Source organism: Gopherus flavomarginatus, chromosome 2 (assembly GCF_025201925.1).
Source record: "Gopherus flavomarginatus isolate rGopFla2 chromosome 2, rGopFla2.mat.asm, whole genome shotgun sequence".
NCBI lineage: Eukaryota > Metazoa > Chordata > Testudines > Testudinidae > Gopherus > Gopherus flavomarginatus.
The window spans coordinates 244,758,644-244,777,095 of record NC_066618.1 but is presented as its reverse complement, the minus strand read 5'-3'; the positions used below and the strand labels follow the sequence as shown (position 1 = coordinate 244,777,095).

At 42.3% G+C, this 18,452-nt stretch overlaps 1 protein-coding gene and 1 long non-coding RNA gene across 2 annotated transcripts in view; one reads left to right on the top strand and one right to left on the bottom strand.

Moving 5' to 3' along the window:
• Positions 1-18,452, bottom strand: part of LOC127045461 (uncharacterized) — a 159,248-nt gene that overhangs the window by 78,649 nt on the left and 62,147 nt on the right. The gene's annotated exons all lie outside the window — the stretch shown is intronic.
• LOC127045199 (uncharacterized) overlaps positions 5,456-18,452 on the top strand; it is a 226,611-nt gene continuing 213,614 nt past the window's right edge. The window contains exon 1 of the mRNA XM_050941039.1: positions 5,456-7,032. Coding sequence (XP_050796996.1) covers positions 5,473-6,891 — 1,419 coding nt within the window. The 5' untranslated portion in view covers positions 5,456-5,472 and the 3' untranslated portion in view covers positions 6,892-7,032. The remainder of the gene's footprint in view (positions 7,033-18,452) is intronic.

The window sequence follows — 18,452 nt, the reverse complement described above, 5'->3', positions numbered from 1 at the left end:
AGGAGAACGGGCAGTCAACTGAAGTAGTAGGAGCCAGTTAGGCCCTTAAGATGCTGTTATCTTCCCTCACTCAGGCCCTGCTACTAGCTTGCTTATTTGCCCCCTTCAACTGAGTGTTGAGAGCCACTATAGCTGGCACAGAACAGCAGTCATGAGAGAAAGAAGAAAAAGCCCCTCTGGAACAACATTCAAAAAAAGAAAGAAAGCAAAGGAACCTTTTCTATCTAAGCAGGAAGGGGCTCTCCTGAGATACATAGACACAAATGTTCACAGTAAGCCTTACGGGCCCAGTGAGGATGTGAGTGGTAAGGAGATGCCTGATCTTCCAGTTAGTCAGAGTGCAGGTGACCTGGTAGCTACTGCAGCATCCATATCTCCATCTCAAATGGATGTAACCATGCACATTCCTGAAGAAAAGTATAGATCAGAGAAGAGTGTGGTGGAGGCACAAGAAACAGCTGCTGCTGAGTTTCGTTCTTTAAGTCTAGACGATCCAGGACTGTGGACCCACTTGAGCAGTAGCCTGAGGGACTTCCTTGTATTGCCTGGGCCACAGCAAGTGAAAAACTTCATGTTCTCCAAAGACAATGAAAATAGAAGTTTCCATCCAATACATTATTAGCGGGAAATCCCCAATGGTGACAAAGTTGAAAGGCCGTGGCTTATGTAGTCAAAAACCCAGAATGCTGCATACTGTTTTTGTTTCATAGATTCATAGATTCTAGGACTGGAAGGGACCTCGAGAGGTCATCGAGTCCAGTCCCCTGCCCTCATGGCAGGACCAAATACTGTCTAGACCATCCCTGATAGACATTTATCTAACCTACTCTTAAATATCTCCAGAAGCATCTGAGAAGAGTCACCATCCAAGAAACATACACACACCAGTCCTTTGGAAAAACAATTCAAAATAAGATCATACAGTTACTGGCAACAAAAGTCAAACAGAAGACTGTGGCAGATCTGAAGTCAGCAAGGTATTACTCTGTTATTCTGGACTTTACACCTGGCATCAGCCATACAGAACGAATGACTTTAATGGTGTGTTTTATAACAACGACAGAACCTGGTGAAAATGCCCCTGCAATGGTGACTGTCAGAGAGCATTTTCTAGAATATATTGACATTGCTGATACTACAGGAGCCGGTATGACAAATTTGCTTCTTAAAAAGCTGGAATATACAGGAATTGTGATAGCTGACATGAGGAGTCAGGGCTATGATAATAGTGCCAACATGAGCGGAAACAACAGAGGAGTGCAGACATGTATCCGAGAGTTAAACCCTCAAGCTTTTTTAGTCCCATGCAGTTCTCATTCATTGAACTTGGTGATCAGTGATGCAGAATCAGCTTCTAGGGACGCTGCTGAATTTTTAATGTAATTCAAAGCATCTATGTATTTTTCTCTGCATCAATTCATGAATGGTAAATTTTGAAGCAACATCTGGGAACATCCTCTCTGACACTGAAACCACTGAGTGCCACATGATGGGAAAGTCGAGTAGAAGCGATAAAGCCTATCAAACACCAAACTGGAAGATAGATGATGCCATAGTTGCCATTATGGAGGATAATGCTATGACAGGAACTGTTTGTGGAAGAACAGTGGCAGAGGGAAATTGAATCACTGGAAACATACATAACTTCAAATTTCTGTGTGGCTTAGAGTTGTGGCATGATATACTGTTTGAAACAAATGTTGTAAGCAAGAGACTCCAAGGTGTTGACCTTGATATATCTGGAGCAATGGAACAACTGGAAAAGGTAAAGTCAGACCTACAGTCTTACTGGTCAGATGAGGGATTTAAAAACATTCTGAAGGGTGCACATAAGTTGGCAGAGGAACTTCACACTGAAGCAATTTTCCCACCCATTCAAGAATAGGAGTCACCAAAGAAGAACACATTTTGATTATGAGGCACAAGATGATCTCAGAAGAGACCCCAAACAATAATTCAAAGTTGAATTCTTTAATCAGGTGCTAAATTGTGCAATACAGTTAGTTGAAGAACGTTTCATGCAACTCAAGGAATGCAGCAGTATATTTGGGATGTTGTATGATATTCCAAAACTCCTCACTATACCTGAAGAAGACCTACACACCAGCAATGCAGGGCATTAGAGACAGTGTTGGCACATGATGACATGCACAATATTGATGCGAATGATTTAGGTGATGAACTGAAAGCCCTTTCAAGGTACATTTCAGTAGGATCAACTCCAAAGGCTGTTCTGGAATATATGTGCACAAATAAGATGACCACTCTCTTTCCAAATGCTTTTCTTGCTCTGCGCATACTTCTAACACTTCCTGTAACAGTTGCCAGTGGAGAACGTAGCTTCTCCCAGGTGAAGTTAATAAAAACTCATCTACACTCCACAATGTCCCAGGAGAGGCTGGTTGGGCTTGCAATCATCCCCATAGAGTATGAGCTGGCCCAAACGGTGGACCTTCAGCATGAAGCAGTTCAAATCTTTACAACCAAGAAGGCACAGAAAGCACCACTTTGATTATTCCAACAGATAAAAATGCCAGTGTTTCCTATGAAACGTTACATTTGCTGTTCAGGTGTTTGAAAGTTAAGAGTTACTTAAAGTTTTTGTATCAGAGGGTAGCCGTGTTAGTCTGGATCTGTAAAAGCAGCAAAGAATCCTGTGGCACCTTATAGACTAACAGAGGTTTTGGAGCATGAGCTTTCGTGGGTGAATACCCACTTCCTCAGATGCATGTTAAAGTTTTTGAACAAGGCATTTTAAGTTGTTAGTTCTCCTTTACTGGGATAGGTAGCAGAGCAGTACTATGAGAGGAGTAGAACAAGAAGGCGGCTGAACTGAGACCTTTCAAATTTTTGGCCCAAACGAGGGGGCATGAGGGCGTCATTTGAGCTCCCCACCTCAGGTGCCAAAATGTTATGGGCCAGCCCTGAGTCCATACTAACTAAAGAACAAAAGTCAGCTGGATGAGGCAGTTGAGCCAGAGCATAAAGGAGAATATAGTGAACACAAAGGTCATAGAACTAGTATCACTACTTTCTTTTTGTCAACCAGAACTATTTTTCTCAGAACATACATGGATTGCACTGACTTCAAGTTACAGTTAAACTTTTGCAAATATGTGAATTATCTATAGAGATGGCAGATTTTGACATTTTTAAATAATTGACAGATAATACCAATGCTTATTTTAAATTTTTGCCCAATTTTTGCCAATTTAATTTACATGTCACATTTAAGTTGTAGGTTTAATCATTTTTTTTTTCAATTTTTATCTCTTTAAATTTTCAGAATTATGGAGAGGTCTGACAGTAAAGGGGATCATATAATAATAGTTTAATGAGATTCAAAAAGTTAAAGCTTTTTAACCATTAAAAGAGAAACTGTATATTTTCACGTGTGATAGGGACAAAGTAAATATGCTTAAATCAAACTAAAGTTCTCAAGCAGCAATTTTCTTATAGCACAGCTACACTAGAGAGTTTACAGTGGTGCAGCTGCACCGAGGCTGCATCTGTAAGCTCTCTGAGGTAGCCACTCTAAGCCGACAGGAGAGAGCTCCAAACCAGCACTTATGTCGGTGTAACTTACGTTGTTTTGGGCAGGTGATTTATTCACACCCCGAGCGACATAAATTATGCTGACATAAGTTGTAGTGGAGATAATAGCTTATCTATAAATTTCACTTATCATTGATGGAAATATTTTTTCATCAGTTCATGTGTGTATGGTGAAATTGATATTTACTGACATTTACTGATTAAAATTGAATCCTTCCAAGGCTAATTATCCAGTTAAATAATCTACCATTATATGGTCCTGTGCAAACAATATAATAAAAAAGACACTTGTATGTTTTCCGTGAGTGAAGGAACCTAATTCTTAACTAGAAACACCTTTTTAATTCAACAAAGAATCCATTCTACAAAGAACTATTTTTTTTTTAAATCTGATTTATTTTTTGTAACGAAGGCTTTATTTGTAACGTGTGAAGGTTACAATTCTATCTATGGCACTGAGCTTGGTCCAGGTTCATCCTTTCTATAGCTCCTAGTCAGCCTATCACAGTTAGGGGGCAAGCTGCACTTTAGTCTCTCTGGAGTCCCCCTTCAGGCCTGGCTTCCTGTACCTCACTCTGGGTGGAATCATGTGTTCCAACCACTCTTAGACCTGTTTATGAATCATATTAATTCAGCAAGCCCAGCTGTTTTGGTACCTGTAAGTCCTTCGAATCCAGGGATCTGTGACAGCAGCTATATAAAGGCAGCAAAGAATCCTGTGGCACCTTATAGACTAACAGACGTTTTGGAGCATGAGCTTTCGTGGGTGAATACCCACTTCCTCAGATGCATGTAATGGAAATATCCAGGGGCAGGTATATATATGTGTGCTAGCAAGCAAGCTAGAGATAACGAGGTCAGTTCAATAAGGGAGGATGAGGCCCTGTTCTAGCAGTTGAGGTGTGAAAACCAAGAGAGGAGAAACTGGTTCTGTAATTGGCAAGCCATTCACAGTCTTTGTTCAATCCTGAGCTGATGGTGTCAGAGATCTACATTACTCACTTCACCTCTCTTCAAAGGAAAAAGGACTGTAAGCTGTCTAAACTCCTACCTGCCACATGGGGCCACAACAGTGGTACCCCTAACCCACCCAGCAATATCGTCAATCTATCCAACTACACACTCAGCCCAGAAGAAAAGTCTGTCCTATCTCGGGGACTCTCTTTCTGCCCTGCCACCTCCACCAACATGATACAGTTCTGTGGCGATCTGGAAGCCTACTTTCGCCGTCTCCGACTCAAAGAATACTTCCAGGACAACACTGAACAGTGCACTGATACGCAGGTGCCCTCCCACCAACAGCACAAGAAAAAGAACTCCACATGGACTCCTCCTGAGGGTCGAAATGACAGCCTGGACCTATACATTGAATGCTTCCGCCGGCGTGCACAGGCAGAAATCGTGGAACAACAACATCGCTTGCCTCACAACCTAAGTCGTGCAGAACGCAATGCCATCCACAGCCTCAGAAACCACCCTGACATTATCATCAAAGAGGCTGATAAAGGAGGTGCCGTTGTCATCATGAACAGGTCTGACTATCAAAAGGAGGCAGCCAGACAACTCTCCAATACCAAATTCTACAGGCCACTTCCCTTAGATCCCACTGAGGAATACACTAAGAAACTACAGCATCTACTCAGGACACTCCCTACACTAACACCAGAAGAAATCAACATACCCCTAGAGCCCCGACCAGGGTTATTCTATCTACTACCCAAGATCCACAAACCCGGAAATCCTGGACGCCCCATCATCTCGGGCATTGGCACTCTCACTGAAGGACTATCTGGATATATGGACTCTCTACTCAGACCCTATGCCACCAGCACTCCCAGCTAAATCCGTGACACCACTGATTTCCTGAGGAAACTACAATGCATTGGTGACCTCCCAGAAAACACCATCCTAGCCACCATGGATGTAGAGGCTCTCTACACAAACATCCCACACACAGATGGAATACAAGCTGTCAGGAACACTATCCCTGATGATGCCACAGCACAACTGGCTGCTGAGCTCTGTGCCTTTATACTTACACACAACTATTTCAAATTTGATGACAATATATATCTCCAGATCAGTGGTACTGCTATGGGCACCCGCATGGCCCCACAATATGCCAATATCTTCATGGCCGACCTGGAACAACGCTTCCTCAGCTCTCGTCCACTCACACCCCTTCTCTATCTACGCTACATTGATGACATCTTCATCATCTGGACCCATGGGAAGGAGACTCTGGAAAAATTCCACCATGATTTCAACAGCTTCCACCCCACCATCAACCTCAGCCTGGACCAATCTACACGGGAGGTCCACTTTCTTGACACCACGGTGCAAATAAGTGATGGTCACATTAACACCACCCTATATCGAAAACCCACCGACCGCTATGCCTACCTTCATGCCTCCAGCTTCCATCCCGGGCACATCACACGATCCATTGTCTACAGCCAAGCACTGAGGTACAACCGCATCTGCTCTAACCCCTCAGACAGAGACCAACACCTACAAAATCTCCACCAAGCATTCTCAAAACTACAATACCCGCACGAGGAAATAAGGAAACAGATCAACAGAGCCAGACGTGTACCCAGAAGCCTCCTACTGCAAGACAAACCCAAGAGAGAAACCAACAGGACTCCACTGGCCATCACATACAGCCCTCAGCTAAAACCCCTCCAACGCATCATCAAGGATCTACAACCCATCCTGGATAATGATCCCACACTTTCACAGGCCTTGGGTGGCAGGCCAATCCTTGCCCACAGACAACCTGCCAACCTGAAACATATTCTCACCAGTAACTGCACATCACACCATAATAACTCTAGCTCAGGAACCAATCCATGCAACAAACCTCGATGCCAACTCTGCCCACATATCTACACCAGCGACACCATCACAGGACCTAACCAGATCAGCCACACCATCACTGGTTCATTCACCTGCACATCCACCAATGTAATATACGCCATCATATGCCAGCAATGCCCCTCTGCTATGTACATCGGCCAAACTGGACAGTCTCTACGGAAAAGGATAAATGGACACAAATCAGACATTAGGAATGGCAATATACAAAAACCTGTAGGAGAGCACTTCAACCTCCCTGGCCACACTATAGCAGACCTTAAGGTGGCCATCCTGCAGCAAAAAAACTTCAGGACCAGACTTCAAAGAGAAACTGCTGAGCTTCAGTTCATCTGCAAATTTGACACCATCAGCTCAGGATTGAACAAAGACTGTGAATGGCTTGCCAATTACAGAACCAGTTTCTCCTCTCTTGGTTTTCACACCTCAACTGCTAGAACAGGGCCTCATCCTCCCTGATTGAACTGACCTCGTTATCTCTAGCTTGCTTGCTAGCACACATATATATACCTGCCCCTGGATATTTCCATTACATGCATCTGAGGAAGTGGGTATTCACCCACGAAAGCTCATGCTCCAAAACCTCTGTTAGTCTATAAGGTGCCACAGGATTCTTTGCTGCCTTTACAGATCCAGACTAACACGGCTACCCTCTGATACTTGACAGCTATATAAAGTGACTCAAAAACAGCATCTCTAAAAGAAACTAGCATTTAATTCCTGAAGGGAATGCATCATTTAGGAAAATGGGTTAACACAATAAAGAGTCCGATACACATATTTCCTCTTACCTATGCCTTGATCTTTCCTTGCAAACATTTCTATGTTCCCCTCAGCCCAGCTAATCCCCATCTCTGTCAAGAAGCAGACTGTCCCGTTCACAGCATTTGCTCCCTGCCTTTTCATGCAAACCTGTCAGCTCTGTCTCCTCAGTCAGACCTCTGGCCGCTCCTCATTCGCCACCCTCTTCTATGCCCAGGGTTCCTTTAATGCTAGGTTTTGGTTGGTAATAATATATCTCACCAGATTAGCTGAAGCCAGACATGAGTTATCCCCAATAAATAGCTTCTACCTTGTTTCTCCAAAGACCCTTATCATTCCTTATGCTAGTATTGCCATGGTTTTATGTCCCCCTTGCAGCCTCCTTTGATTTAATTCTATTCATTCAGATAGGTAACATCACACAGAGACACAGAGGTGCATGTGACATTTCTAACAAATAATACACATAAGCTTCCTCATTCTCCACAGTGACCAGGAAAAAGGGAAGAAAGGTTCAAAAGTTAGAGTAAATTAAAACATTGAATTATTAACAGAGATACGAGTTTATCTGGGGAAGATCTCATTGAAGTTATGCAATCACAGAAAGAAGGCTCTCCTTGTGTACAAGTAAGTTGATAGAAAGTTGAATAGTATGAAAAAGGATGTGCTCACACCCCTTCCACCATATCATAAGCAACATGTTTTTTAGACATTCGGTGAAGGACAGTACCCTGCCTGAAGGAGCTCATTGTCTAAGGTAAGACTTTTGAGTCAACTGTAGATCAGAGTGGAAGGGCAGAGAATTTTCAGGCTGATAATGGCTACATATATGTGTGTCTGACTGTATTTTGACAGTAGACCAGGACTAGGAGACATATCAGCACCATTTCTCTCACAAATAGGATCAAAGTATGTGGGGCTGGAGAAAAGCCCTATGAGTCAGTTTTAGGGCTACTAAGACACAGTACTTCCAAGAAGTGTGAATCAGGTCACATCTGCAGGAAGCTTCAAGCTCACATGTAGCTGAAGTAGTAGCTACAATTTCAAACACAGTTTGGCTGGTCAGATACATCAAACTATGCCAAATATATTTTCAAAAAATCACATTTGAACCTAGATTATGTGTAACAAATGTTCTGGGGTTGTTTTTTTGAAAATGGATTTAAAACATTAGGTTCTATCAATGGCAGTCAAGGCCAAACTATGTTTGAGACCAGTTTACCTGGACATACATTGCAAGTGTGTTCAAACTTGTTTTCTAAACATGGTTTAAAGTCCAATATACCCAAGGTGTTCCAAACTGTCCAGGACCAGCACTATTAGACATTTTCTTTAGAACTTAAAAATGATGATGCTACAAGGGGACTTCACCACTTATTTTGAAACAAGAATCTATTTCATGCCATCAATGTTTTTCATTCCAGTGGAACAATTTAGCACTGTTCTCTCTTAGATCATTACTTTAGTCAGGGGCTGTTTCTGGATTTTACATGTGACCTGAATAAGGGGAGAGCAAAATATTGAGCACTGTACATACTGGGTCAGACCAAAGGTCTATCTAGCCCAGTATCTTGTCTTCAGACAGTGGCCAATGCCAGGTGCTTCAGTGGGAATGAACAGAACAGGTAATCATCAAGTGATCTATTCCCTGTTGCCCATTCCTAGCTTCTGGCAAACATGTAGGCTAGGGACATCATCCCTGCCCATCCTGGCTAGTAGCCATTGACAGCTCTATCCTCTATGAATTTATCTATTTTTTTTTTGTTGAACTCTGTTATAGTCTTGGCCTTTACAACATCCTCTGGCAAAGAGTTCCACAGGTTGTCTATGCATTGTGTGAAGAAATACTTGCTTTTGTTTTTCAAACTTGCTACCTATTAATTTCATTTGGTGACCCCTAGTTCTTGTGTTATGAGAAGGGGTAAATAGTTATGAGAAGGCATTAATAAACACACACCCTGCCCCCAGACATGCATGAATTCATGACATTTACACTGATTGTTTTCAGGAACAGAATCTGTTTAGAGAGCTTTTATGATAATCCTGAAAAAATCATAACATTTAAAAACTATCTGGAGATTTTTGTGCTGAGAATTTTAGAGAGCAGAATGTGCGCACATAGACAATGATAGCTGGAATAAATTCATTTCATTTGTCCTATTTCTGGAATGAAAGAGGTTTGCATTTTACACAGTTTTACACCATTAGTCAGTGTTCATGATTTTATCGATGATAATCTGTTAATAGAATCATTTTTTGTAAATAAGTAATAAGAGAGTCAGATTACTATATATAAGTTACTGGGCCCAAATCATAAAATCAAGAAATGTATTTGTGAAAAATGCAAACATAAGATCATCCTGATATTTAGTTTTGAAGAGCAAGTGTGCTACAGATTGCTTTTCCTTTACAAAGTGGACATGTTTGAGGAAGAGTGCACATTTACTTTTTCTTCCATTAGAAAGAATAGTTCAGTATGCTGCCCTGCACAGGGTAAGCACTTACCTTCTACATTTGAATATAAATCAGGAAAGAAAAATAGTGTGATATTCAGAACTAGTGCAGAAATTATGGGACTTAATATAGAGTATGTCTACACTTCAGGCTTGATTAGAGCTAGTTTGGGTGTGTATCTTCAAGCTGGAATTTACATGAAAAGAGCAGCCAGAATAGACAGGTATGGCAGAGCCTTGTTTGTGCCCTAAACAACATCTGACAGAATAGGAGGGCATCCAGTTCAGATTATACTACTTCCTAAAGCTCAACAGGAAAATGCTATCTCCTGACAGACAAGATGCCGAAACTCCATTTTAATCCTCAGAGACAGGACCTCTGTTATTCAGAAGAGCCAGTGACTGTTATTTAGTGCCAGAAATCACAGATGATTCTAGTAAGTCAGGTTCATCACACATACTGTGCAGAGAGAGTTAAAGTTGGATACTGAAATGATTAACAGCTGAGCAAACGTACTAAAGTAAAAGAGAGAACCTAATTTATTTCAGAACTTTTATGAAAATAAAGGAGAAGACAGCAACTTAGTCTTATGCCTGTCAAAAATTTTAAGACTATTAGGAATATAGGCTAGATCCTCAGATGGTGTAAATCTGTGCAGTTCTATTGATTTCAACAGAGCTACACTGATTTACCTCAACAAAGTATCTGGCCCTATGTATTTTGCATGACTATGACAGGATAATATAACATTCAAGGATTACCTCCAGTTTGGAAACTCTGTTTCACAATTTCAGTATTCTTGTTCACAATGAGAAAGTTAATCATGGGTTCAGCACTGACACTTTCTTGTCTCATGCAAAGCTGCTCCTAGAATGCTGAGTCACGTTTTTGGCTGAGTTCTTGATGAATGCAATAGTTTCTGCAATTGTACCACAACAAATACAAACTGCAATAATCTCACCGAATTTACTAATCATGAAGTGACTTGAACAATGATCTTATAGTGCAACTGGGTAGATAATAGCTGAACTCGAAAAATACATCCACTCATTACAGTAGTTCCATCAAAGCCTACACCTACAAGTTCACTGAAATCATCTCCTATGGTATGCACCTCATTCAATATTTTTGCTGCGTTGCCTGTTTCCATCATAATAGTAATTTCTGTAAACTGAAGAAATACATCAGCAATTCTGCAAACTGAATGCTGGTGAGGTTTTCATATGTGTCTGTTATTTCCTAACCAACCCAATGTATTGCACATTTTTGGGACCATATTTTACATGATTTTTCAATTCCTTGTTATCAATGTAGACACTTGCACGCACACACACACGAAAACTCACACAGGATTCCATCTTTCTGAACTGATTCATTCTCTGTGGCAGGACTATTATCTTTGTGATCACAAAATGGTGCTCCACAGCATGCAACAGAAACTATTGCCCGTATGATTTTATGATAATCTTTCTATTCCACTCAATTTCTTAACAATTGATTTGGCTACGCTGACCAAAAATATAATTGATTAGTAACCAGCAGAGGCAGTGCTAGCCCATTGAGGCCCTAAGCAGGAATATTTTTGGCCCCCCGTGAAGGGGTGAACTCCCCCCACACTGGATGGGTTAACTCCTCATTGTGGGTAGAGGGAGCCATGCCTCCACATCCCTACTGGGCATGCTCCAGGTGTAGCACCAGTATAAGAGGGAGCAGCCCAGCTCAGTCTGGGCTGACTGCTGGAGAGGAAAGACGCCTCTTGACAACTCCAGCCCAGGAACTGCTGGAGCCCCGGACTGTGGAAGCCAGAGGTGCCGAGACCCAAGCAGAAATCCAGCTACCTGAGGACACCCCAGGGAGGTGTGAGCTACAGGGAGTTGCACCAGCCGAGGAACCTGGAGACCCTGAAGACACACAGACCTCTACCATGAGTATGACGTAGGAAGCAGCACGGGGGGTTAGCCATTGTCCCAGTGATGGTCAGCGTGTTGCAGATGGATCCCCACTGACCCAGTGATGGACTCAATCTCCAGTGATAGGGCCCTAGGCTGGGACTCAGTGGAGCAGGAAGGCCTGGTTTCCCCTACCTTGGCCCTCCCCCACCTCCCCCATGTGGTGGTCCACACATCCCAACTGGACAGTAAACCACACAGCTCCACCTCAAGGGGCTACTCTGTTGACTCCAGACACTAGGCCATACAACCCTGCCCCAGAGGACAAGTCTATTGACTCTGGCCGCTAGGCCATGCTGCCCTGCAAATTCAGGGTGTCTCTAAAGACTCAGGCTGCTAGGTGTCATTGTCCAATGGAGACGAGCTACCCCATTGACGTAGGTCACGAGACCCTACTGCCCTGTGGATCAGGGTGATTATATTGACTCTACATAGAAGCACTTGGAGGAGAGGAAGGTGATCAGGAACAGTCAACATAGATTCACCAAGGGCAAGGCATGCCTGACCAACCTGATTCCCTTCTATGATGAGATAACTGGCTCTGCGGATATGAGGAAAGCAGAGGATGTGATATATCTTGACTTTAGCAAAGCTTTTGATATGGTCTCCCACAGTATTCTTCCCAGCAAGTTAAAAGTATGGATTGGATGAATGGACTATAAGGTGGATAGGAAGCTGTCTAGATTGTCAGGCAAAAGGTAGTGAGCAATGGCTCAATGTATAGTTACCAGCCAGTAGCAAGCGGCGTGCCCCAGGTGCTGGTCCTGGGACCAGTTTTGTTCAACATCTTTATTAATGATCTGGATGATAGGATGGATTGTACCCTCAGCAAGTTTGCAGATGCTGGAAAGTAGGGATAGAGTCCATAGTGACCTAGACAAATTGGAGGATTAGGCAAAAAGAAATCTGATGAGATTCAACAAGGACAAGTGCAGAGTCCTGCACTTAGGACAGAAGTATCCCATGCACCGCTACAGGCTGGGGACCAACTAGCTAAGTAGCGGTTCTGCAGAAAAGGACCTGGGGATTACAGTGCATGAGAAGCTGGATATGAGTCAGCAGTGTGCCCTTGTTGCCAAGAAGGCTAAAGGCATATTGGGCTGCATTATTAGGAGCATTGCCAGCAGATCGAGGGAAGTGATTATTCCCCTCTAGTTGGCACTGGTGAGGCCATATCTGGAGTATTGCATCCAGTTTTGAGCCCTCCACTACAGAAAGGATGTGGAGAAATTGGAAAGAGTCCAGCAGAGGGCAACAAAAATGAACAGGGGGCTGGGGCACATGACTTATGAAGAGAGGCCGAGGGAACTGGGCTTGTTTAGTCTGCAGAAGAGAAAAGTAAGGGAGGATTTGATAGCAGCCTTCAACTACCTGAAGGGGGGTTCCAAAGAGGATGGAGCTCGGTGGTTCTCAGTGCTGGCATGACAGAACAAGGAGTAATGGTCCCAAGTTGCAGTGGGGGAGGTATAGGCTGGATATTAGGAAACACTATTTTACTAGGAGGGTGGTGAAGCACTGGAATGGGTTACCTAGGGAGGTGGTGGAATCTCCATCCTTAGAGGTTTTTAAGGCCCGGCATGACAAAGCCCTGGCTGGGATGATTCAGTTGGTGTTAGTCCTGCTTTGAGCATGGGGTTGGACTAGATTACCTCCTGAGGTCTCTTCCAACCCTAATCTTCTATGATTCTATGACTCTGAGCACTTGGCCTTACAGCCCGGCAGATCAGGGCAACTCTAGTAACTTTAGCCCTTAGGTCTCACTGTCTAGAAACAGAGGGCAGCTCAAAGGACTGGTTGAGCTTACCCTGCACTGGATGGGTTCTCCCCACCCCATCACAATCCCCCTCCCCCAACACATATTTAAAAAGTGAATAAGGGGACCCTTGAGCTGCTTGGGGCCCTGTGCAGTTGCTTAGTCTTCTTATGCCTAGCACCTGCTCTGATGACCACCATAAGTTGCTAGGTCTTGTTCTTTTTGCGATGTTCTGCACAGCTCTAATTCGGACCCAAGGAGAACATGCAGGGAAACCCACAGGGTTTTTCAGTGACATACAGAAAAGGAAACAGGACGTATGAAAATTCTTGTTTCTTATCCAGAAGCTACTAAGGTCCAGAGTTTGTGAGCCCTAACAGTAGAATAAAGCTCAATTATATATTTCAAATATTGCAATATTTACTTACCGTACATCTCTAATTGCTCTCCATTGCCAGCGGAAAATACAAAACATGTAATAATTTTAGTAAACGACACTCAATACATCTCAATGGCAGTGGATTAAAAAGCATCATTTTTTCAACAATAAATAGTGGTGTAAAGTTATAGCAAATTTAGAAATTAGCATAAGGACTGAATATTGTGTTGCTAGAATCATTTCAGGTGCGCTGAGTGGTAGGTGTTTTATATATATATACACACACACACACACACACATACACACACACACACACACACACACGCCTCATGAATCGGTTAGGTGACTAATTCAAGAGCATATTGTCTGTACTGATAAATTGGCGCATTTAAAATATTTGTAATTAGAAATACAATTATTCTTTAGTGACAGGGATATATTTCTAGCTAATGCTGAGTATGTTATTTACCAGAGAACACTTCAAGTACTTTGTTAAATGGTTGTACATTTGGGATTTTTCCGACAGAGTTCTACACAAAAGTGAAACAATCCTGTTTAGAGTACCAAAGCATCAATGTCTAGCACAGCAGTTACAGTGCGTACATTACATTATTATGAAATGTATATTTAGCAGTTTATTAGATAACAATATTTCCACATAAAAAGATTAAGATCACTGGGTTATGTCCTTGCCATAACTTTTCCCTGAACTCCAAAAATCATAAGGAAGGGGAATAATATGTCATCACTTTACAATTCATATTGCAATTTGCCTTCTGGAAGAGACCTTTTTATTTTCTTGGGAAAAAATCATATCATATCATTTAACCTGTAACAGTTACATATCTGTTCTTCCCTGTGACAGTTGCCTGCAGGGTGAAGAGCCTCAATAGACCTAGGATTGAGCACACATTACTCACGGGAGTAAAGAGAGGGGGTATGATCACAAAGAACTTAATCAAAAAAATTATGAATGTGCTGTTCCTCACCAGTCAAGAATTGTAAATGCTAATACTTAAAGTTTAGAATTATAGTGAAACACAAACTTTACATCTAAAAAGGTATCAACAAACATAACCGTGGGAGAGGACATTATCACCAAGGCCCTTTGTACAGTGTGTCACATTAAACCAAATTTATTCATCCAGCCGCCCATTTGCAATTTATGCAGTAGAAAGGTGGTGCATTATGAGGCAATGTTAACTGATTACAAAGTCATTCCATTAGCTGTGTAGCTTCAAAGCTGAGGCACCTACAATGAGAGACAGTTGTCCTTCACACATTACCCCATCCCATATTAGATTCAGGTTAAGGTGTAGTCCTCATATTCAAAGTCTTTAATGCACTTTGGCCTGACTACCTACAGACTATTTCCCCCTCTGCATCAGTCCAAGACTGATGGAAGCAATGGAGTCCAAACTAAGTGTAATAGGAAGCTTGGACCTAGAAACCACAGCCACTTGAATTTAATATAGTAAATAAGGAATGGTTTAGAGTAATAGAAATTGGAGCTGGAACAGACTCATTGGAAGAATGGAATGAAGCAGATGTGATAAATCTAGACTTTGGTAAAGCATTTGATACAGTCGCTGATGAAAAAAATTCTAATTGACTTAGATGTGGACACTTTCATCCGTTGTAACCTAGACATAAGTTTATTTGGTAGCAGGCCCACCGACAGGAATTCCAGGCCCCAGGGCCGTCCTTGGGAAGGTCGGGGGAGGGCAGAGCCCAGGGCAGAAGTGACGAATCTGTCACTTCTGGAACCTCCGGTCTCTTCTGGGACCAACCCTGCACCAGCCATCAGGGACCCAGCCCTGGAGTGGCTGCATGAATCTAGGAGCCCTGTGACCCACCCAGGTGATTTAAAAGGGCCTGGGGCTCCTGGCCACCACTGCCACTACCGTGGCAGCGGCCGGGCCTCGGGCCCTTTTAAATCGCCCAGGCTCCTTGGCAATTGCCCCCCACCCCATCAGCAGCTCAGTTTCACAGAAACCTAACCTAGTACATGCAGGAGATACCTAAGCTGGTACATGCACCAAAAAATCCCCATGTTCTGGCCACCTTTCTGTGGATTGTGTGACTGAAGCAGTGCAGCTGGGCTCTGCACAGCAATCAAAGCAGCAGCATTCTGGAAGCAGTTGCTACTCCCTCTCAGTCAGACTCAGCTGAGCAATGTGGAGGGTGACATAATATCCGTTTCCTAATGAGAAGTGCAGATTATGCAGCAATAACAGTTCCTGACCACAACCTACCTCAGCATAATAGCCTGAGGAGAAACCTTGTCAGGGTGATCAAGGTTGCAGGGGGATGATTTTTGGACAGCCACTGGTGTGAGAGAGACAAGGTGTAAAAGAGGGTAAAAGTGATCCTAAGAGTCAACAACAGCAGAGAAGACATTGGTGGGACAGAAGAGGAGATATTCAATAGTTTCATTTCAGTTTATTTCCCTCTGGTCCAGGAACCACCACTGAAAAGCTGTGTTGTACTGAGTGGTGGTGCTTCCCATTTTCTTGAAAATGTTTTAAAAATTCTAGATATCTAGTAAGGTGGAATCAGATAAGGTGATAACACACAAACAGAAACAACTAACTGATTCTATGAGAGCAATCAAAACTGGGATCTGACTCATCAATTACAATTCATAAGGCATAGGGCAGCTTTGTGCAAGGCAACCTAGTAGTCTGTCAAGCATAATTCTTGTACAGGAAATGTAAAAGCTGTAGGAACTCCTGTTTGAACACTCCTAGTCTAGTATTTAACTTTAAAATCTCATCTGATGACACTGTGAACATAAACAATTTGCAGTAGGTAAATACCCATAAATTCTATGTGATGTACGAATTATTTGTGTTTAACTAATCTTTTCTTTCATCTTTTTCAGTAATCTTAGATATTACTTGCAACACCAGTGGGTCCACTCTCTCAAATGGAAGTATGATTTTCAGTTTGTTGGTACCCATTTGAATAGAGGGTGCTGAAGTGCAGAGCATCACACACTATATAAGGAAGGGAAGGACCAGGTATTCCTGGTCCGCATCAGAGAAGCTGTCATGATGAAGAAAGCTATATCTGTCCTCCCCACTTCAAAACCACCCAGAGGAAGAAGGATAGCTTGAGGCCTTCTCATTAGGGGGAAGAAGGGTCATACAGCTAACTGGCTTCCTTCTAAGAAAGAGAGACTGAGATTGCAGTCAGGAGAGTTGGATTGCTTTCAAGTCAGATAAGCAGCTAAAATTTTGTATTATTGAAAAAATAACTTTGAACTTAGAAATTATATGTTGTACACAAACATGCATTTATCTATTTTACCAAGGACAGCTCTGATTATTAAAAATGAAATAATATTAAATGCTCATTTTCTTGTCATTTATGCTCTTTTGGGGCAACCAATCAATGGAGTGAGTTTCTTTTCAGATTTTACAAATTTAAATTTTAGGCCACCTTGAAGATGACATTAGCCCTTTAGTCAAACCCAATCTTTTCTGGTCTCTCCCACAAATCTTCAATATCTGGCAAAATAGCAACCAAGATTGGAAGGAAACCCTGATGGTCAGTGCCACTTTGCAGTCTACCAACAAGGTCCACTGTAGAATACTGAAAAAAACAAACAAAAAAAAAACCCACACAACCATCTATCTCATGTTTCATGCTCTCTGGAGTGGCTGACGACCAAGAATGCCAACACGAGGGCAGACTGCCAAATAGGCGGCATGTATTATAATTAAATTTCACCAACCCAGCAACAAATGTGAATTCCTGGACCTCTATAACAGTCTTACCATGGAGTCAAGACAGTCACTTTGGGGTCTCCAATCTTAACACCCAGGCAAGCTGGACTTAGTGATAAATGGTCACTTAGTGATAAATGTGGTCACCAAAAATGACAAAATATTCAGGTTGCTTCCAGGCCCAAGAGACCAGTTGCTTACCCACGATCAATTTGTACCTTAGATCTGACACCAAAGACAATGCCTGTAGCCAATCCTGTAATAAACTAACTAAAGGTTTATTAACTAGGAAACAGAAATATGCACAAAATGATTTACAGTCTGTAATTCAAAAGGTCAGAGAGATTTAGTAATCTGTCAGCAAGGAATGTCTTTTCAGTGCTTAAACTAGGTGGACCTTGGGGATCTTCTGCTTTTTTATTTCTTTGGACTCCTGCAAGGGTGTAGCTAACAGCAGAGAGATGAAGAATCTTCATGTTAGCTCTTTTTATTTCCCTCTTCCAGCATTCACACCAATTGGACAAGGCCTTCTGCAACTAGTAGTTTTCATTGACAAGGTAACAAACCTTATGAATAGGAGGGAAGTGGTAGATGTGGTATATTTTGACTTTAGTAAGGCTTTTGACACTATGTCACAGGACCTTCTCATAAACAAACTATGGAAATGCAACCTAGATGGAGCTATATAAGGTGGGTGCATAACTGGTTGGAAAATCATTCCCGGAGAATAGTTATCAGTGGTTCACCATCAAGCTGGAAGATATATTAAGTGGGGTCCAGCAGGGATCAGTTCTGGGTTTGGTTCTGTTCTATATCTTCATAAATGATTTGGATAATGGCATAAAGAGTACACTTATTAAGTCTGTGGAAAATACCAAGCTGGGAGGGCTTGGCAAGTGTTTTGGAAAGTAGGATTAAAATTCAAAATGATATGGATGAACTGGAGAAATGGCCTGAAATAAATAGGATGAAATTCAATAAGGACAAATGCA